We start from the raw sequence: 21704 nt of genomic DNA on the forward strand, positions 1-21704 counted from the left end.
CCTTCAAGAAGTCACAAAACTTTTAGGATAGAAAAGAAAATTTAAAATTTCATTATCTCAAAGAAATAAAGACAAAATATTTTCCCGAAAATATTTCATTATTTTTACAAAAAGTATTCATGTTTCTTTGAAAATTTTATACTTATTCTATATTTTCTTAATTTTTAATCATTCTTTTTTCGCGGGGAATGGTTATCAAGATAAACCTCAAATTTTATAGTCGCTTAAGCTCGTGTTTTGTCCCATCATACGAGACTGTCCAGGATGTAATAAAAGCCAAGTATCAATTTCAAACCCTTTGTTATCAAATTTTTTATCTTTTCAATATACCGCAAAAAGAAACTTTTCGTTTAATTTTTTTTACAACTTCATTTTCAAATTTTGAAAAATATATTTATCCTCATGTTAACTTATCAATCCTTATCTTTATTAAAATGTTCAAGTTTTGTAATTTTTAGTTTATTTTCTTTATGAAGAAGTTTTCAATCTGATAATTTACTAGGACCCAGGGTGCACTTAGATGAAATGCATGATGGGTCTGGCGAGCCATAAAAAGTAATCATTTAGTCTCTAGGGTTTTATAATACACCCCTATCTCACAGCCCCGATGGAACTTTTTTCCTCAGTGGAGATAAAATTTCTATTGAAATCCCAATAGGGATAGAAATTCCATTGTTCCAATGTTAGAAAACCCAGTGGGATGTTTTGAGAATTCAATTTAAACATTGAATTTCGAGTGTGTATTAACTCAAAGTCAATTTCCAAGTGGGGCCGAAATCCCAGGGTATTTTCTCACCGGGGACGAAATTATTGCCAAATTTTCCAGTGGGGGTGGGTTCCCAATGGGTTTGTGAAACAGGGGTGTTATAATTAAGAATTTAAGAACTGATCCCTCAAAGGTTCATAAATTCTTGAAATGGGCTTTTCCAGAAAAAAACCGTACACCCCCTGTTGAAGAGCTCCAACCTTTTGTGAACTACCCCCTTGTGAATTCCAGGATTTCCATACCCCTCTGGAATTCCGAATTTTGATAATTCGGCTTCCGAATTTTTTCGGCTTAATTTTGACCAATATTTGATGATATAGGTTGATATTTCTGAAGTTTTGCCTACCCATCCTCTCGGTAACGTAGTACCTTCATAGTTTGATGGTTATCTACTTTCGTTTTTAGCCAAGTCTATTGCAATTCCAAGTGTAGTCCTTTTAAAGAATTTTACATTTAATTTTATCAAAGCTTCTTTCTGGGTCTTGAATGAACAGAATATTTTCACAGCTTAATTCCTATCCCACAATAATAATGTCATGACAAGGGAGCACCATGCTCTATCAAATCTAATACCCCCTTAACTTTTCCAATTTGACAGTTAATTTGTTCAAAAACCATTCCAGGCTTAGGATTGTTCCTAAATTATTCTTATAATTTGGCATTTTGAGCCTCGTTACTCTTATGAAATTATCCTTATAAAAAAGACTTTTCCTCAACCTATAATGATCATTACAGCATGTAAAAACCAAAAAACTACACGCTTTGTATCCAGATTGATTTGACGCTGTGTTAAATTTTTGCATATTTTAATTCTAAAAAAATACACTATATTTAGGCTAAATGCCATTTTTTTCTAAATATTACCATTTGGTTGATTGCAATGATACAAAGTTTATTTTTCAAATCAAACGTCTTTCTTTTGGATAGTTTTCATTTGCCTGGTCAAGTGTTCTTCATGTTTCCTTTGATGGTGGTCTTTGATTTCCTTCTTTCTGCGACCACCCCAACGGTAGTTCACTTCGATTTTTGCCTCCCCAACGGCCCGGTATTTCACTTCGCTTTTTGCCTCCCCAACGGCCCGGTATTTCACTTCGCTTTTTACCTCCCCAATGGCCTGGTAATTCACTTCGCTTTTTGCCTCCCCAATGGCCTGGTAACTCACTTCTCTTTTTGCCTCCCCAACGGCCCGGTAATTCACCTCTCTTTTTGCCTCCCCAACGACCCGGTAATTCACCTCTTTTACGACCACCCCAACGACCAGGGGGTCCTACTCGTCGCATTCCTCTCTTCCGTCCACCCCACCGACCAGGGGGTCCATCAATATCAGCCTCTCTTTTACCACATCCCCAACGACAAGGTGGACCCTCAAATTTACCAACTCCACTGTTTTCGGTACCTTGTTCCTTTTCTTGTCTTCCGTAAAGTGAATTATCCGTACCATCAGCAGCCCGGTCAAAAGTGTCATCGGAATTCGCTATATCTGATCCCCCACCAGTACTTTTTTTCGAAACATCTTTGATTTTCATAGGATGAGCTGATTTCTTTACCAAAGTTTTTCCATGGTCAGCCATTTTCACGGTGTTATCTATCAAATTCTTCTTATTCCTAACATGTTGTTTATTTGGCATCCCATTGGTCAAACAAAGACACGTGATTCCGAGTAGAAAGAGATTTGTCCATGAACAAAATCTCATCTTGAAAGCGACCTAAAAATTCAATCGAAAGCAAACATGATCAGAGATGATCCTGGAAATATTTTTCTCACTCAATATTAATAATCCAATGGTAGATTTATTAACCCTTCGAACATCTTGGGAGGAGCAAAAAGTTCTGACAGGTGACCGAACTAAAATTTTGCAAATCATTTTTGATTATCCATGATCTACCACAGGTCAAAGTTTCAAGGTCATAGCACTTGTCAGTCTTGAGATTTTAAGGGAAGCCTTAGGAAGACCCCCCAAGATGCTTCCCCTACTAAAAAATAGGAAGACCGAAGGGTTAAGTGACCTTGACTTGATTGACCATAAAAAGCTCAATCGTTAGAGATTGAAAAAGAAATTGGAAAGTCTGAATAGTCGTAGAACTTAGAGTGCCCATCAATTGACTTCAACTATTTAATAAGCTATCAAAGGTATAGTTCGACTAAATACAGGGTGTCCCAAAAAAAACTTTTATACAAAGTAAAATCCAATACAAAAGTATACAATATAAGTACACAATATTTCAATCTCCAAAACCTTTCAATTATCTTTGGTAATGGATATGAATATCTATTAATTGAACACAGAATTCTAATCTTTTTACAATTATCATAAGCCCGAGATAAAGTTTTAAAGATTTTATTTTATGTAAAAATTTCTCTACTTCTTTTTGGACACACTGTATGTTGTAAAATAACCAAATGAAGATTATTTAAATCTACTTACATACCTGGAAATGGTTAGACGTGCTTCGCTCTGGTTTTTGAAGTAAACTATAGTGAATGTGATTGGTCTTCACTTCAAGGCTCCCTTTTTATATTAGTCAAAATCTAACATAACTAATTTGATCACATGTATTTGAAAAGTGTTTATTGAGAATTTACGAGACCAAAATTTTCCATATTTGAGAAAAAACAATCTCTGTTGTTGATGCTTTCAGTGTTTCTACATCTCAAAGATTTCCAGCTGGCACATAATGTTCTTTTGACGTTCATTTAACGTTATTTGAACGTTAGAGACGTCTATGGACGCTGTTATAACGTTCGATACCAGCTGGATTGTGTGAATATATCAGGTGTTTCTAGTTAGCATTTCCATGATTGGGGATATAAAATTTCATAATGATTCTAAAAATATACAAAATTTAGCAGATGGGGGAATAAGCTTTTTGAAGTAATACTGTAAACAGATTGTAATATATTTGCTAATTATAACAACTAACAAACAATGGGTCGGTAGATATTACACTTTCTTTAACATTTAATTAGGACCTTATTGTTCGTAAAAATTTTATGATATTATATTTAATGTGTTAAATTAATGAGTTCAATTCTTTAAAAATCAAATAAAATTTTTTTAATTTTCAGTTTAATTTTTTCAATTTCCTAACCCTTTGTTTTTACGAAACTGTAACGCATAATCAGTTATTACCCCAATTATAATATTTCAAAGCAATAATTTACAAATAGGAACGTGAAATTTAATATGAACAAGAAGGAAGTGTGAAAAATCTTTTTCCTAATTTCCTTCCTTTCCTCAGGCTCTGGGTATTCTTGTTTACTAGTCAAAATGGGTTGCTGGTTATGTGTGGGAATAAGGGTCGTTTTTTCACCTTCAAAAAGTCTCAAGATTACAACAATATGAAATATGAAAAAAGTCCTCTAAGACTTCATTTCGGCTGTCCCTTCTAATACCCTCTTCACCACCCAGTCTCCCCCGGGTATGGCAGTTATTAAGGATCGGTTTTTGCCTTCTAAGGGTTCAAAATCCCAATCTTTTGAGACACCTTCGAAATGCAAATATATTACGATCTATTTGTTTGAGCTTGGTCCATTCCGGGGATGGAAAGGAAAAACAACTGGAGCAGATTTTATTACAAGTTGTGCTAGAAAAACTGATAGCAGATTCTGTCTTCTCTGTATACACTACTGGAAAAGATAAAATCAAAAAAGAACCGATCATGTGAAAACAAAGCTTCCCTAGAACATGATGAGAGGACAATTCAATACGCATGCGTTGTTTCCTGAATTTTGAATGCGAACGATAAAGATAAACCGATTAACCAGACAATAGACAAAAATCATGAGAAAACATTAATGTTGCGAAAACAACCCTGGGAAACTGCTGGGAAACACAATGGAATTGTCCCCCCCAGTGACAAGTAGTGCGAAAATGCCGTCCCACCGACTTTTCAATCCTCTCACATTGCACTGGGGGGGAGGGCCGGAAGCTATAATCTTCTTTGTCCACATTTTCGTCCATGATTGTACATCAAAATGATAACATTGACTCGGGTCTACTATATTCACGGCTCTAGATGTCTACACCCCTGTGTCACCAGACAGAAATTTGGAAACATTTCGTCTCGTTTGGAAGAATACCAAGAACTTCACCCCCTCCGAATTTTGACTTTGATTTTCTGCCGTTCTAAATTCAATGTTTGAACATCACTCCAAAACCGACCTATTTGGGTTTTTAACCTGGAAACATAGACTATTTATCCCTTGGGCTTTCAACTAGAATTTTATCTTCCGCTGTGTGGAAAGAGTTTCACGGGCTGTGAGACAGGGCTGCCTTGCTTACTTTTAAGCCATCTCTTTTCGACATTACTGATACTTCAAAATATCTGCTCGGGGACATGCGTTGGCTGGAATTGGGATCTGTTCTAAGTGAATTTTGAAATTTAGTGACCTAACAATGTTTATCTGTTCTTAGGTGAAGCTTTCTTAACTGGAAATTTAAATCTTTGCCGACGGAATTTCCTCATTTTTAAATTTTGTAAATCTTTTAGGAATAAGAGTTTCAGGCTGAAAATCAGGTATCTGTGTTGATGATAATTTCAGCTGGCAAATAAAAACAGATATCATTTTCCAGGAAATTTTTACCCCAGAAAACTTTTTGTTCTCTTAGTTTTTCGTACAAACCTGCTGAAAAAACACAGCTCGTTCTGAACATTGAAATTTTATTGTAATATTTGTGTGAATATTGTGCTAGTGCTTCACTTTCAATAAGAATTTCAAATAAAATTCCACTCGATGAAGGAAATGCATGTTATCCCTAATAAAGGGATGTAAAGGGAAAATAGTATACTGCTTCAGAGTGATCCTACATACAATATAAGAATTTTGAAAATAGGCTTATTTTTAATCGCTGACTAGGTTCTTGGTTGAAGAGTATGTATTCGGTTTTCCACTGAAGTTGTCCAAGACAGAAATTTCCTATAATGAAACATGAAGTCATAAAGTCATTGATCACTTTTTGACATGACCAAAAGCTTATCCACTTAAAATAAACTAATGATTTTAAGAGGGTTTAATCTCTATCGAAAATATTTTGATTTGTCAATATGTCATTACAAAGCTCTTGATGAAACTCTTTTTTGAGTTTCCTCTCCGCTTAAATTTTTATAAAGACCATTCAACAATGGTCACTTTTAGACAAGCTTGATTTGTCTCGAACATAAAATCTCTAACCAACAAACACACTATAAAACACATACACTTTTAGAGATCACCATATCAAGCAGGCATACCTCTCGTTTCTTACCGTCGTTTTGGGGAAGATTCCACTGTCCCTCTCTAGTGGAAACAATTCCATAAAAGACAGCGAGAAAATTATGCAAAAGTCGGCTGATTCTTAATTATTATTTCGGGAAGTAGAGTCTCAGACCCAGAGATGTCTGTTTGAGAGTCACCGCTACTTGCTGAGATTGTTCTTAAATTTGCTCTTTCCAAATTCAACCTCATCATAGTAAATTGTTCTGGGGGTCAGAATAAAACAACTCCGTGTTGGTCTTCTAAAAACTCCACTCTGGCCCCTTTAAGCGTGAACGTGTCTGCATATCGTGATAAAGTGATCCTCATGATTGATTTTTTCTTCAAAACAGAAACTTGTTGAGTGGAAAATAAACCAGTAAGTCGATTGGAAAATGTTTAAGGGTGTATTCACACTGAAAATTTCAAGCTAATGGTCTTGAGAAATGTTTTATTGTTATTGACATACACACTTCAAGACACACTGATAGAAATATTGTTTACCATCAACACAAAATCATGTTGTTTTTTTTGGCTTGAAATTTGCTTGAAACACGATCACGTGATCGTGCAAACTTAGATCAGTAGAGAAAAATGAGAAGATCGTTCTTTGTTCCATGTGTTCAAGCAACTTTCAAGCAACAGTGTGAATATACCCTAAGTGTTTTCAAAGAGGTTTTGGTCATAAAGTTTATTAAACAGGAGAACCGTCCTGTATTTTTTTATAATCTGATGTATACAGGACGGGTAGGTATGACCTGTGGGGTAGATATCTGCCTCAAAAAATTTACAGTGAGAAATTCGAATTTAGCGCTGTTCTCACTCTAAGAAAGTGTGACCAGTAAAAGAATAACAAAATTTGATTGGCTATGTTTTCAACCGTGATTAGGATCTGGCAAATTCAAACTCTCAGGCCATACCATGCTATATATTTCGCCATCAGTATACAAAATAAGAAATCATAGCATAGATCTCCAGGCTCCAAAGTTTATCTGTTTGTAATTAATATAGTTTTATTCTGTAACTTAAGGATTTTTATTGCAGGCAATAAGTTGCTCGAATAGCGGACACGACGATTTGACTTTCAAGGTTTCCTAGTAGGAGAATGTACGTTTACTTCGCATTTGTGTATAAAAATTTTGATAAAGTTTTGGAATTTCAGTCCCTCCACGCAGCTCCATTCCTCGAACCTTAGTGGTACACCCCGTTGGTCGGCAAGGGTAGAACCCCCCTCCCAGGGAAGATTTTTTCGACTTGAGGGAATTCAAGGTGCTTAAAATATTGTTATTTCAAACATTGAGTTTAAAGTCCGAAGGGCAAGAAAAAGTGAAGCCACTTATTTCCAATCTAGAACACGCCTAAAATGCGAAGCAATCATGGCAACGGATTGTATCTAGCGGTTCCTTTGTTTTTGAGGGTAGCATTTTTTGAAATCTAGCGATAGACTTTATTTTCAATCTGGTGTTTGTGTAAGAACCACATACGGGCGTTCTGGAAATAAGTGGCTTCATTTCCCATCCAGGAGTCTCGAGTCTAGCCGTTCGGGCTTGAAAATCAATGGTTTCAAGAATGATTGATTATAGCTACAAGTCATTGAATGTGAGAGGATCTAGTGCTCTTGTTTTAAGTTTCAGTTTCATCTTGAATAACAGTTTAAAAAACCCACTTATAAAATAATCGTCGTTTAGAGATTTGTTAAACAAGTTCAGCAAAACTAATGAGAAGAAGATGACAAGAGCTCCGTTAATGGCAAAGGCCAAAGGTTATAAATAAATTGGATTGAGAAGTTTTTGAAACATGAAACATTGAAGTTTTTTACTTTCTTTCTGGTAAATATGTTCACGGAGTTGTACTTTTCCGTTATTGTTCAGATTTCAGTGCCGTAGGAAGCATTTTCATATTGGGGGGGGGGCTGAAGTTTAGTGACACCGCGAGGGCCAACCATGGTTTGGCCCGAGGGGGGAAATTTTGAAAATTTGAGCTCTAGATTGCTTAAAAATACACTCAAAACATGCACGTAAAGACAATTATGACAAATTAAAAAATAAAAACTTTGCATTTTGCAAAATAACCATTTTTGAAAAAATTATTGGGGGGGGCATAGCCCCCCTTGCCCCCCCCAGTTGCTACGGCACTGGATTTGTTGCTGCCTCAAATTCCAACTCGGTGAATTATTTTTTCATAGTCACCTTGGTAGATGTCATAACTTCACGGGGTCACTGAGACAGAGTTGTAGTGATGTCTAATCTTTTTCCAACACAGTCTCGTGCCAAGTTATTACTCGAGCTTGTTTTGACCAACTTTGTTTACAATTATGCAACTAAAGCTATTAGTGTCAGCTTATAGCATTGGCTAACCAAACTCTAACGATATTTTAGACTATCTCGCAATGAATTTTCCGTATACAGATACCAGGAATTTGGAGACAGGGGGCACTTGATTCAAAAACTACCGTACGTGCGGCCCAAATTTTGGCTTTTGGAATCGTACACTTACAGTGCAGAGAAAACCTAGCCAAATTTGGATAAATTTGGACAAAAAAACAACCCTTACAGTTCATTTTCTTGAAAATTTTTAACCATTTTCAGGGGAACATGGTCATATTTTCGAAAAGTTACACCCTTAGAGTGGAATTTTTCTCATCTTTACTGATTTCGATCCTTACTTTGAGAAGCTTGGAAAACATACCCTTAAGTGCTGCACTTAAGATAGGTCATTTACCTTGAGTGCCCACCCCCCAGGTTTGTAAGGGATAATTTTCAGCTGTTATGGATAAAAGGATTTTTAACGTGGATTCTGAGCACGCAACGACGTTTCAACGTTTGTTTAATGCTCACAACGTCTATATGACGTCACGACGTCAATCCGTGTCCTGGATCAGACCTAACAATATGCAGAGGTATAATTCTATAAAATGACAATACAATTTTGATACCTCCTTAACGAGCTTAGAAGGAGTGTTTGTCATATATCACTTAATTTAATAGGTTTTCATTTAATTAGCAATTAAGGAAATTAAGTACTGTGGAATTTCGATTGTCAAGATCTGTTCTGAAGGTCTTCAGTCAGGTTATGATACAAGCTATGTTATATACATTATGCCATTTATTGAGCTTTTAAAAAATTGTTTGCATTTTTATCTATGAGGGAAGATAGGCGACACAAATCGGGTGTACAGAATTTCGCTGTTTGTAGATTGTGTGTCGGGATCAGTTTATTTTTGGGAAAGGAGTGCATTGTTGCTTAATTTTTAAGATTAGCTCTGGAGATTCAATTACCGATTGAATAACATTCTTAAAAACAAACAAGAAACACAAGATATTGTTTTTATCAGGGATATGTAATAGCGGATAACGCACATTTGTAAAAGCCTTGTTCTATGTCTGTCCCTGACATTAAAATTTGATATGAAATTTAACTTTTTAAATTACAAACTCGTGAAATTTGGATTTCCTCTTAGCCAATGATTCTGCTGCTGCATTTATCTTTCACGATTAAAAACTTTATTTATCAAGAGGGTCTGTAAAACATTCGTGAATGACTATTGAGAAAAATGAAAAATATTGTTTTTATTAGTAAAGTTATATGAAATTTCTTCTGTAAGATTATAAACTTTTTCATTTGAAATATCGCGCTACACCGCGGGGTGCGTCACTTTTTAACTGATATTTTCAGATAGCCAGTAGGTATGTCTGATTATGGAAAACGTTTAAAGTCGCGTAGTCGCGCAGGCACTTTTTTGTCCGCTTTATCCCACTAAAACCGTCCCAGTCCTTTTTTCGCATCAACAGACAATAGAAAAATGTGTCAAAAAAGGATTGGGACGGTTTTAGTGGGATAAAGCGGACAAAAAAATGCCTGCGCGACTACGGTCGAAAAGGTGTATTGAAACAAACAATATTTTTCAAAATATTTCCATCCGAAATTTTTAAAGAGGAATCATGAAAGCTTCTCAAATTCATAACACACGCTGAGAAAATTAGATTTCATTTACAAGGAAGCTTTTGGGGTATCCTCTGCAAATATTATTTTGAAAAGCGGGAACATCATAGCAAAATTTGTGCAGACGTACTGAATGAATACTTTGTCTGCTTCATTTTTCTTATAAAAACAGAACATTCAAGAAGACATAGATGGATTTCTATTATGAACAGTTTACAATAGAAAAGACAAAGAAGCAATCCACTAAGGAATTCTCGTCCTTCATCCAGCTCCGCTAATACATATCCCTGTCTTTATCAAACACTGAGAGAAAAGACACATTTCAGAATCCTAACTTCCTAAAGACAATTCGATGAAATCCAATCAAAGTGAACTGGAAAATTCTGTTTTAGTGGGAAAAGCACCCTGAAATCTCGCTCACATTGGGAGATTAAACTGAATTTTACTCACCACTGGGGGGAATAATTTGAATTTCAGAATTCCCATCTAGCACATTGAAAACAGGTGTGTTCTATCTTGAAAAATTGTTCTATCTTTTAACTTACCAATTTATCCTCACCCTTGTTAAAAGTTTTCCACCGGACTACTTAGACACACACCCTTCTCACAGACCCGATTGGATATTTTCAGCAAGTAGGGGTAAAAGTAACGTACTGAAATTCAATTGGGATTGACTTTCCCGTGTTTTTATGGCTGGGGATTTAAGTACCATTGTTTTAAAGTCAGACAATTCAGTGGGGATGGGAAAATAGCATAATATTTGAATTGAGGATTGCTTTATTTGATTAATTTCAGTGGGGACAAAAATTGGAGTATAATTTTCCACTGCGAGGATATTTCAGCAAATTTTTGTCCCAGTGCCTCTGTGAGAAGGGGTGTTTAGACAGATGCATTCCGCCTAGATTAATTACACCCCTACTCATGAAGGACAAGCCCGAAATAAAATATGTTTCCTTTTGCCCCACCTTTTACGATGTGTATGGCTGCTGCATGCACCCCACCTTTGTGTGTATGAATGAGTCAGGATGTTTTTGTTTTCATTTTTTTTGCTCTGGTTTTTGCGTCATGGAATTTGCTTTTTTTGATGGTTCAGTGTTGTGTGATATTTTAAAAGTGTTATTTTGAAAATTTTAAAAGTTCAAACCTTTTTTTTTATGATCAAATTGGTATTTCCAATGAAAAACTTTTTTTTCAATAAAATATTTTCCGCCTCTTCATTTGATTCCCAATTAATATCAATAAAAAATATTTGGCTATTTATGTTATTCGCTATATAATTTAGATTCATCTATACTATAAAATCTTTATATTTTCAATGAAAATCTTATTCATTAGTAAACTTTACTACGCCTCCCCTCTCTTATTTATTGATTATATAATCATAAGTCAAATGTCACAAATTCAGTGTTTGGATAATTCTTTAAAGTGAAAATAAACTGCAAGAAAAATTAAAAAATTTCGCGTGCTATAATGTGGTAATGGTTTTGGTTTGCTTGACTGTCAGTTCTGAATATCTGTGAATCTCGATCCTTTTCAGGGATATTTGACTAAAATAGTTGTCAATAATTCTAGGTCGGTGTCACGAACGGGGGTCTACATAAGATCACTAAAAAGGGAATAGTTTATGAGGCGGAATAAATTTGAAAACGGAGGTTAGCCCGGGGTGGAGTAAGCACTGTCGGAGGTGTTTACAGTCTAGTTTGTTCCAAATTCTATCTATTCTTTCTAATTCTATTTCCTACTTTTACTGAGCCTGGTCTCGTCATCTCCGATGTAACTGTTTTATATAAATGGACGAGGGCGTACCGACTGAGTTTATAGGATATCGATTTTAGGACCCTAGCAGACGAAACTAAGACCAAATCATGGATAATTTGATATTTATCTGGAAAGCTATCCTGGAAAACGCTGAAAATAATCAATAATCTAAAGTCTTTAAGGACATCTCCATAGCAAAAAAGGTTCAAAATTATGAGAACGATAACTTTGACATCCAAGCCTAAGATCTCACACAAATCTTCCTTCACATTCAGTTTGTTCCGACAAAATTCGACCCACTAACACTTAACTAATAATCCTATAACCTCTGTTATCATAACTCCTGATGTGCACAACTGGCTATAATCCGGATGACATGTATCATTTTGGGATCCGTCCTACTATGAAGCTAGTCTCATCTTGGATGATATTATCAATTACTGGTGGTGTTGAAAAGCTTTTGGGAAAATGTTTCATTAATTAACATAAGGTGATTCATAAAAGCTTATAAACACTTTTAGCCATCTTGAGAAATGATAGATTTTATCGATATAGAAATATGTTTGGGGTTTTTATAATGAAGAAAAACTTTGGTCAAAGTAATGTTAGTTTTGGAATGGTTTTTATTATTAGAGCAGTTACATAATTCATTCATTGGGACCAGAAATAATGTTTGATTCTGACACTGACTTTTATATATTCCTGGACCGAGCTATATCTGCCACCTTTGATCGGAGTTTTTTTTGAATTGGTAACCGAGAAAGTATTCGAGGAAAAGAGATCTATGTCTTTTCGATCTCGATGTCTTTTCACCACTATTGAGTAGAGCCATTAGGGTACCAATTTTCGAAAAAACTCCGATCAAAGATTCTTGGTTGGCCAGGATTGAGTAACTTGGTCCAGGGATATATAAAGGTCAGTGATTTCAGATAACTTTCAATACAACTTCTGTATTTCATTTCAGTTTGAAGATTCGAAAATAAAAACATACGGCTCTATAATGGATTTGACTCAAGTTTTCAATGTTCTTGTAATGTTGTGGATGGCTAAAGCAAGATCAATCATTTCTAAGGTAAGAAGAAAGAAAAACATGTTGTGAAAATATATATCAACCCTCTTTTTACCGTACGGCAATTGAATGGTGATGATGGTGGCGTCATAGATTTCTGTAAAGTCCGAAGGGCTAGATGCCATGCTTTATGGGGGGCGTACGGGGGTCACCAACACCAAAATCTTTCTTTAACAGTCAAACACCGTATGGCATGTTTAACAACGAAAAACAATCTTTTTTCCTTCAAACATCGAAACACCGGTAGAAAATAGGGTCATTTCATGAATCTATTGTTTTCCAAGCTTCGACGGGGCTAGATCCAAAACTCCAGCAGGATAGGAAATGAAGCCTCTTAGCCCCTTTCAGAACACGTGGACCCGTGTTTTTTCCAACAAAATTTCTAAATGCGGGGAAAACCTAAGGCTTCACTTTTTCTTGCTTGAGAAATATTGATGATTCATCTCTAGCCCTTTCGGGGCTTCAAAATCAATGTAAGAATCTTGAAAAAAAGTCAGCTACATTTTTTTATAAAGGCAAGTAAACTTTTGTTAAGGCTCGGTGGTGGTTATTTTATTGATATTTTGAGCCTCATATTGTACCTTGTCCTGTTTTTATTTTTAGGACATTGAGGTATTTTAGGCCTTTTTCCTGATTTCTAATACTTTGCCCTTAAATACACGGGCTGCAAAATTATATCAATACAGTCAAAACATGTGATTACTCGAAAAAGTTCACTTGATTTTAATCCCATGTTATTGCTTTACAACTTACAGCTGATTACTCTATTAGTATCAATAAATTCGAACCAATCAGAAATAAATGTCATGTAACAAACACATAAAAATTTCGAGTAAAAACGTGATTTGTCTCCAGACTTTAATTTTGAAACCTGTATGTTAAAGTCTATTCACGATAAGTGTGCACTCTTTTTTCTTTTACCTATAACTTTTGAAGGAATTCTTCAATCTTTATAAATTTGGTATCATCTGAAAGATATTAGTGAGTGGAACAATTTGAAATAAAAAAATATTTAAAAAAATTCTAAAAATGAAAATGAAAATGAAAAAGAAAAAAAATGAAGATCTAGTAGGAAAGTGCTATAACTACACGTTTTTTTTTATTAGAACCTAGTTTATAAGAACATATAGGCTGAAATTCGTCGAAAAATTAAGAACATCTTAAGAACATGCCCAGCCTCAGTTTGGAAAAAAATGACAAGAAACTACAATTTTTTCCTCTTTTTAAGCAGTTTTAACCGAATTTAGGGGTGGATCTTCAAAAGTCGAGAGTCAAATACTGTACAAATTTTGCCAAATTAAAGTGCTCTTTATTTTGTATCGTATTATCGATTTAGAGTAGTCTGAGAAATTAAGAACGCATTTAAGAACATTTTAGGCTGAAAATTGCTAAAAAAAATAAGCACATCCAGGCTCAGCCAAATTTTAGGTTTAGGCTGATTGACGTCTAAAAACGCTGTTTTCTGCTGTTTTTTGCTGTTTTTTTGGGGTCAATCACTTATCAACTTTATATCATAACTTTATATTGAATAAATATTTTAATGAAACCTTTTCACAGTGATAACCTCCTAAGATCAAAGAATCTCTTGAGTGAAAATGAAAGTTATAGCACTTCTCTACAAGATCTTCATTTTTTTCTTCTTCATTTTCATCTTCATTTTTAGAATTTTTTTAAATATTTTTTTATTTCAAATTGTTCCATTCACTAATATCTTTCAGATGATACCAAATTTATAAAAATTGAAGAATTCCTTCAAAAGTTATAGGTAAAAGAAAAAAGAGTGCACACTTATCGTGAATAGACTTTAATTGATGTAATTCAATGCAAGGCTCAGCATTGGGTTTGATTTTTCTTATTATTTGATGATTTTGAGCCTCGTTGTTCTTATAAAATCTTTATAAAAGTGTTTATTTTTTAGGACTACTCTTTTATTGGCATCGGAGATTCTCAACCAACCATACCAGTTCAAGAAAAGGTATTTCATAATAGTTAAGGAAATTTCGAGTTATCAAGAGTAAGGTGTATAAGGCATTTTTTGGCCAGCGAAGCCTTATGTTCTTATATAGTTTGTTCGTATAAAAAATAACGGTTATAAGGCATTGTTAACTGAAGGGACTGTTCGAGTTGGGGAGACACTCGAGTTATAGAGGTTCGAGTTGAAGAAACTCCATTGTACTAAGATACTAATGCATCTTTTTGTTTCTATTTCAGTTACACGAATTTTGTAAAAATAAACCAAAGATTTGCAAGGACATCATTATGAATAGCAGTCGAAATAAAAAAGAGACAGTTGACACAAACACCCAATTATCAGTTCAAGAAAAGGTATTTCATAATAACACATGGCTCATTTCTGGCTAAAAACTAAGAACACATATGAACACACTATGATCCAGGTCACGAAATTTACAATAAGCTTGAATAATACTGATTTGAGCTTTTAATGGGCTAATCCACTTTAAATCTGTTAAATCTTAATTGATGCAGGCCCATGATATATACGTACATGATTACTAATTAGGGGTGGAATAAATATACTATCCCTGTTTACGCAGGCTTCATTTTTACCGTGAAGATTTTTTTTTTTACCTTTTTTACTCTAATGTCTTCTGAGATAACTCAGATCTTCCTGATAGAAAACTTTTATCACCAATAAAGATTTTCTGAAGCATTCCTTGTGTATGCAAAAAATGACTTCGTTGGAGTCTTCATGAACCGAACATGCATGGGGAACACAATTTTTTTCGAGCTAAGGAACCTCTTCGAGTTAAGGACTAAGGTGTGTCATGGAGAAAGAGTGGCACCATAGGTTAGATATCTATCGAAAGAGAAGCCGCGGTCGCAGATTTACTTATAGGGCATTGTCAAGGCCGATCTCCACTTTCACGCGAACTGAGCGAAAATTCTTTAACGTTTTTGTAAGGTCATTGGTCAGTTTAGCCTATACTTCTATCCTATCTTTTTGTTTCTTTTTCAGTTATACGAATTTTGTAAGAATAAACCAAAGATTTGCAAGGACATCATTATGAACAGCAGTCGAAATAAAAAAGAGACGGATGACACAAACACCCAATTATCGGAGAATGAATTTTTCTCGGACAAATTTCGGACAGTAAAAGATGTCGAAAAAGAAGATCAGCTTTTTACTCAAAATGAGGCAGATGAAATTATTCAAAATGTAAGGATATCTATATAATGACAGCCTTACGTGTCTAAAGCTTTTGTTTTTTTTTTGCAGCTTTTTTTTCGCTAGCGATTTTAGCGAGGCTTTTTATTAGGGGGTATAAAGCAACATGTTTCTGCCTGTTTTATTAAAAATATGAATAGTCGAATCCCCAGCTAATGAAACAGAGAAAGCCGTCTTTGACGGCGTCTATACAATTTTTTCAGCCAGTGGGGGTAAAAATAACGAACTGAAACACAATGAGGATTGATATTCCCACATCTTTTATGGCTGGGGATTTAAATTCTATTGTTTTCAAGTTAGAAACTTCAGTGGGGATTGGAAAAACAGCATAATATTTTGCAGTATGGGTTAGTTTATTTGATTATTTTCACTGGGGACAAAAACTGGGGATGATTTTCCACCGGGGACCATAGTTTGGCCAATTTTTCCAGTGGGGAATAGGGCTTACAGTGGGTCTGTGAAAAGGGGGTGAATAATACTATACAGAGTGCTTCATTGATTATTTTCTTTCAATGATATTATGATCATTTTAAGGCAAAATAAGTAAGGCAAAATTGGACTAAAAAGATATTTTGAACATTTTTAACAGGTCTTTGAGATATTGGGTTATTGCATACATAATCGGAGTGAATGCCCTTTATTGGCTAGCCATGAACCCATATATAACGACCAAGAGTTTAAAAGAGCGAAAATCAATGAGCAAAGCGTCAAGTCTGTGGTAAGTATCTTTGTTGGGTGACGACTTTTATACATTAGAGTCTCCTTAACTTATTAACTCGATTTTTTCTTTACCTCGGATAAGTGTTTAATCAAAATCCATTAAGTTCCACTGGCTTCATACAAAATAGGTCTTCACCTAGGAACACCTTACCGTCCGAATTTAAAACTAAGTCGGGATTGTCAATTTAGTTGGGGTGCATTTGAAAGAAAAAATTATAATCGAAATGAAAATTTTTCAATTGACCTAGCTATGAAGATTTAACTCTTAATTTCGATTTCTCTGAACTGCTACCATACTGCTAAAACTGTTAATTGATAGCCCCCCTTTTTTATTTATAAATTTTCTATATTTTTTAGCCGGAGATTTTAGGCAAATGGTGCGCAGACCTTCCAAAGGAATGTGCCAAAGCGTTAAAATTCGGCTAAAGATCAACCATGGACAATTACTACTTATATAGTTTTATGTAACAGAAAAATAATATTTGCGCTGACAAGCAATGTTGGATGACAAAGATCCAAACCCAATGATGGGAGACCGTTGATTTAGGATATTCATGACGTAATGTTTTATACGGAAGCATCCAAAAATAGTCTGGCTGTTAGCCTCTAGTTTTCAAAATTCGTGGCAAACACCCGGTGTTTTTTTGGTGTTTCCATATAAAACATTACGTCCTGAATCATCACGTATTATGAAGTTTATGTAAAATTATTTTAGTCATTGTTAATATATAAAAGCAAAGTCTTATTTTCTAAACCTCTCCTCCAAAATATATACATTCCAAACGAAATATTTTATACTTCTAACTCAGTATTTCAATCAACGAAAGGAGCACGTTCCGTTTCTTCTAGAACCCTTTTTTCTTGTGGAATTCAAGGAAATGAAACTTTCACCACTCTTGAGGTAATATTCATTACCCAATTAGACCCCGCCCCTCAAGCAAAGTCTTCGAAACGAGGAGATCTATCATTTACATTTAAATGTTTTATTTTTACATAAGTGTTCGCGCGAAATCCTTTCTAAGGAGTTATAGCCTTAGGTCTGGGAATTGGCAAATTTATATCTGTATACACTTCTCTTGGGTTTGAAGGGTTAATATATAATAAAAAGTAGTGTTGTTAATACGTGTTTCACAATAATATAAGGTGTCATGATAATACAAGAACATTTGCGTATAATTTTAGTTTGTATAACTACAGTCCGTCCGGGAAAAAACGCTGAACAGATTTTAAATGAATATTTGAGGAAATTGAAGAAAAAAAAAGTATTATAAAAAGCGTACCAAAATCTAAGCTGCACGCATCCTCTCTATTATGTTTTGATATTGGGATGCGCAACGTGTATAAAATTCCCGTCCGAGAGTAACCCCCGTCCCTCCCCCGTCATAGCTACTCTCCACTCAGAAATGTCATAAATGCATATAGGAGAGTTCTTATCATTATCAGTCTTATCTTATCGTAGTGGCCACAACTTACTATATATTTAAAAAGGTTACCCAAAATTTAGGGTAACTCTCGGATAGAAATTTTGTACACGATACGCATCCCCTATAATCAATTTCGGGGATGTACCCCCTATGTTGAGGAGGTGTGACGTCCAGGGTGGTCTGGAAAATAAAAAATCCAGGTTGGTCTGGTTTTGTGAATGATAAAATCCAGGGTGGTCAGTAAAATCAGGTTGAAAATCCAGGGTGTTCAGTATAACTAGGTCGAAAATCCAGAGTGGTCCAAAGAAATGGGAGAAATAAAATCCAAGGGAGTCCTGAAAAATTGGAAAAGAATCCACGGAGGTCACTTTTTTTAAAAAGATCTCCTCAACATAGGGGGTACAGTTTTTTTTTTGGAACAGCCCAACCCAAATCTAGTCTTTCTTACAAAATTATCTCATCTTTGTTATCAAAGAAAGCATCACCACTGGTTACTTTCAATGGATGAACATTTGCTTTGTATGCACCTCTAGTGTTACCAGCTGGTTCGTATCGAGCAACTATCCAGGTTCCTTTTGAAGAGGTAGCCACACCACATCCCAAAATATTAGACCTTTGCCATACCAATTGCGTAAAATGACCGATAACGCCACCGTTGGATGCGCTAGTTCTGAAGTTGTAGTTTTTGATTTCATTGTACCTGAAGGAGAAAAACAGTCGAATAAAAGAGTTTGGAGAAATTAATGTAATGATTTTTTTCCTTAGCAAGTAGTTCTTCATTTAAAATATCCAAAAATCTTAGAAAGAGAATCCGATAAGTTTTTATTAAAAGGTTTGGTTTGGTTTGGTTTGAATCACATCTCAAAGCTGAGACTTCGCCCATATTTGATTAACTTGTCTTCTCAAATCAAGAAAATGTTGGGAAAAAGTTTAAAAACTTGACCGTGACATATCGGTAGCTCAATTAAACTATCCAACGATCTTAGAAAGAGAATTCAGTAAGTTTTTATTAAAAGACAATCAAGAAACTTTAGGGGAAAAACTTGACCGTGACATATCAGATGAATCACGGTAGAAAATGCTAAAACAACTCAGTCTTTCATCGGCAAAAACTGTTCATCGGTAAAAAAAAGTGATGAAATTATTTACCAACGGATTTTCTAAGAATTTTCTACCAATAAAATATCTAAATTATATTCCACTTTATGCTGGTCCTTCAAAGGTAAGTGAGGATAAAAATTGTTGTTTTACTAGGTTTTTAAGACGCACAGAAAACCATTACACGAAAAAAGTCCCGGGGGGGAGTACTTAGGTAAAATGGGTGCCAGCGCCATAAGGGTCCCTTTTTCACACCCTCGAAAGCCTCTCAAAGGGGTACAAAAACCATTCAAAAGAAAATTTTGAGAAAGATCTCTTTAAGGGTCACAAAAACGCCAATTTTCCATCTCTCTAAGGGTCAATTTTCGATTTTTGGACCCATCACCTCGCAAACCTAGTACCCCCCCCCCCCTCGGGAAAAAAGTATTTCGTTTTATCTTAACATACCAAGAAGCAACAGCGTCTTCAGGTGTTCTAATTCTGGATGATGACCAATAGAGATTTTCTCCGATACTTTTGTCAAATCCATATCCTCTAAAGTCATCGTGATCAAACTTATCTGTATCCCTCAAATATTCAGCATATGTTTGGGCTCGATCAGCCAGCTTCTGACTGTATATCATACTTGGTGTATGTTGGTGAAGTCTTCGTTTAGCATTGTGTGCATCCAAACAGGCTTCTATTGATAGAAATTATAACAAAGTTTCTCATCAGAACAGTTTCTGTACGAACTCCCTTTGCTAAACGCCTCCTTCATGGCGGCTGGAACCCCTTCTTCATTCTGTAGACTAGCAAACTAGTCTGCTAATTAATCATGTCACAGGACAGACATAATACATAAAAGTGGTAAGCGTTTGCTTAAATAGGAGCTGCCTAGGAGAACGAGCAAAAGTTGGTGAGAGGGGGCTCTAATGGTCTAGCATCCAAGGTAAATTGTATTATGGAAAAAGTATATATACTTACTCATAATATCTCTTTTTTTAGAAAGTGATATTCCCGGTCGAGCGCTTACGTAAGCTGAAAATGAAAAAGAGAATTGTTTAAGGCCTCGGGGGTGACTTAAGTCTAAGAATGGAAATTTTAACTCTAAGTTTATATATTGCTAACTACAGCGTAATAACGTTTAAAAAATTCTTCAATGGCCCAATAGGTCGCGTAAGTATCTAAGCCGTTATTTCAAACTTTCTTGCAGGGAAACTTCTTTAGAAGCTTTTGGAATTTAAATTATACTCAACCTTGCTTTTTTTCCCGAATAGGGATTGAAGTGCATCTACTCAAAAACATGAAGAATTTAAGACTCCCTGCTGTCCAGGAGTCAAAAGTCATCATGTCCATGTCAAATTCTTTCTGGAAAAGCCCAATAATCTACCTGGTGGCGCGTCAGGTTTGCAAAATCCACATGTCTTTCGACAACCTTGCTGGAAACTTCTGTAACTGGATCCTGTTTTCTTGCAAACCCACGCGTAACTTGCACAGTTGGAGTATCTATCAGCGCATTCTTTAGAATAAGATAAAAGTGAAGAAAAAAAATACAACAAAGCCTCCATAACCAAGGGACCCAAAGTTTGTTCGATTTAAGGATAATAAATAAGGCATTGTTAACTAAAGGGACGGGGAAAACTTGTTCGAATTAAGAAGCATTTGATCTGGGGGGGCACTCTATTCAAAAACGACCCTACGTGCGGCCCACAATTACCCTTACAGTGCAAAGAAAATTTAGCCAAATATGAGTAAATTTGAGCAAAAAAATCAACCCTTAAGGTTTTCAGTTATAATTCAAAATGGAAAAATTTGCTGACCACTGAAAAAGACTTACTCAATTCTCTTTCGTACTCATCAAAGTCGAATGCTTCTTGAATTTGATCACTCTCAATGGCAGAATCTTCAAGAGAGAGAGAGAGAGATGAAAATATCTATTAAAAAACTATTCCCCTTTTTCATAAGATTAGTTTTTTTTAGGCTCAGCTGTTCTCATTATTTTTGGATTTTGAGCCTCCAAATTGTTCTTATCCTGTTCTTATTTCTACGGCAACACTGAAATAAAGACTATCCTTCTGAAAAAGAAGTCTCCTGGCAATATTATTACATGTATTTTTATAAGCATAACGTTTATAAGCATATAAAGGCTCAGATTTGCAGAATTCTTAAGCATATATTCCAGCCTGAAATATTTTTCAAGTTGTCATTTTTTCATCTGTTTTTAAAAGGTCTGGTAATGGTCAAGTAAAAAAAAGACATTCCACGGCTAGTTACATCCCACTGCTCCCAAAATCTGAACAAATTTTTACAACATTTCTGAAATTTTACTAAAAACTTGACTCGGGGTGAATCATAAGTATAGCTATGCCTGGATGCTTTGAAAACTTAAGCATACAGGAGCCTGACCAAGGGGCAAAGACACTTGCTTGGTAAATAAAAACATGTATCTCAACAAAACAGATGGTAGCTAGCTAGATTTAATCCGAAACCCGTGGATCGTATTGAAATATCATTCGACATACTTGACT

The 21704-nt window shown here is 35.2% G+C and overlaps 3 protein-coding genes across 4 annotated transcripts; 1 reads left to right on the forward strand and 2 right to left on the reverse strand.

Moving 5' to 3' along the window:
* Window positions 1–1555: 1555 nt before the first annotated feature.
* Window positions 1556–3276, reverse strand: LOC136800425 (LWamide neuropeptides-like). 2 transcript variants are annotated; one of them, XM_067057086.1, is made up of 2 exons: window positions 3197–3276; window positions 1556–2472 (listed from the first exon to the last, which is right to left on the reverse strand). In XM_067057086.1, exon 2 carries the CDS (start codon window positions 2458–2460, stop codon window positions 1720–1722), a length of 741 nt encoding a protein of 246 aa, XP_066913187.1. In that variant the 5' UTR covers window positions 2461–2472; window positions 3197–3276; the 3' UTR covers window positions 1556–1719. The 2 variants fall into 2 exon arrangements, with proteins under 2 accessions (XP_066913187.1, XP_066913194.1); XM_067057093.1 differs by having other exon boundaries at window positions 3193–3227.
* Window positions 3277–12667: 9391 nt separating this feature from the next.
* LOC136799297 (uncharacterized) lies at window positions 12668–17445 on the forward strand. The gene is made up of 6 exons (XM_067056006.1): window positions 12668–12771; window positions 14687–14743; window positions 14980–15093; window positions 15746–15946; window positions 16545–16673; window positions 17033–17445. The coding sequence occupies exons 1-6, from the start codon at window positions 12700–12702 to the stop codon at window positions 17099–17101; spliced, it is 642 nt and encodes a 213-aa protein (XP_066912107.1). The 5' UTR covers window positions 12668–12699; the 3' UTR covers window positions 17102–17445.
* Window positions 17446–18530: 1085 nt separating this feature from the next.
* Window positions 18531–21696, reverse strand: LOC136799435 (Golgi-associated plant pathogenesis-related protein 1-like). The gene is made up of 6 exons (XM_067056145.1): window positions 21666–21696; window positions 21014–21079; window positions 20567–20695; window positions 20161–20214; window positions 19645–19876; window positions 18531–18799 (listed from the first exon to the last, which is right to left on the reverse strand). Exons 1-6 carry the CDS (start codon window positions 21694–21696, stop codon window positions 18544–18546), a joined length of 768 nt encoding a protein of 255 aa, XP_066912246.1. The 3' UTR covers window positions 18531–18543.
* Between the last annotated feature and the right edge of the window lie 8 nt (window positions 21697–21704).

The sequence above is a fragment of the Clytia hemisphaerica genome, unplaced genomic scaffold (genome assembly GCF_902728285.1).
Source record: "Clytia hemisphaerica strain Z4C2 unplaced genomic scaffold, Clytia hemisphaerica genome assembly, whole genome shotgun sequence".
Classification (NCBI taxonomy): Eukaryota; Metazoa; Cnidaria; class Hydrozoa; order Leptothecata; family Clytiidae; genus Clytia; species Clytia hemisphaerica.

Bases quoted from the DNA above. Each gene is read 5' to 3' on its own strand.
- LOC136800425 (XM_067057086.1), bottom strand. From the start codon at position 2,460: ATGAGATTTTGTTCATGGACAAATCTCTTTCTACTCGGAATCACGTGT.
- LOC136799297 (XM_067056006.1), top strand. From the start codon at position 12,700: ATGGATTTGACTCAAGTTTTCAATGTTCTTGTAATGTTGTGGATGGCT. The intron at 14,744-14,979 runs GTATTTCATAAT...TTTCTATTTCAG, and splicing joins CCATACCAGTTCAAGAAAAG to TTACACGAATTTTGTAAAAA. The intron at 15,094-15,745 runs GTATTTCATAAT...TTTCTTTTTCAG, and splicing joins AATTATCAGTTCAAGAAAAG to TTATACGAATTTTGTAAGAA.
- LOC136799435 (XM_067056145.1), bottom strand. From the start codon at position 21,696: ATGTCGAATGATATTTCAATACGATCCACGG. The intron at 21,080-21,665 runs GTTTCGGATTAA...TCTCTCTTGAAG, and splicing joins TATTTCAATACGATCCACGG to ATTCTGCCATTGAGAGTGAT. The intron at 18,800-19,644 runs GTATGTTAAGAT...TTTCTCCTTCAG, and splicing joins GAAGACGCTGTTGCTTCTTG to GTACAATGAAATCAAAAACT.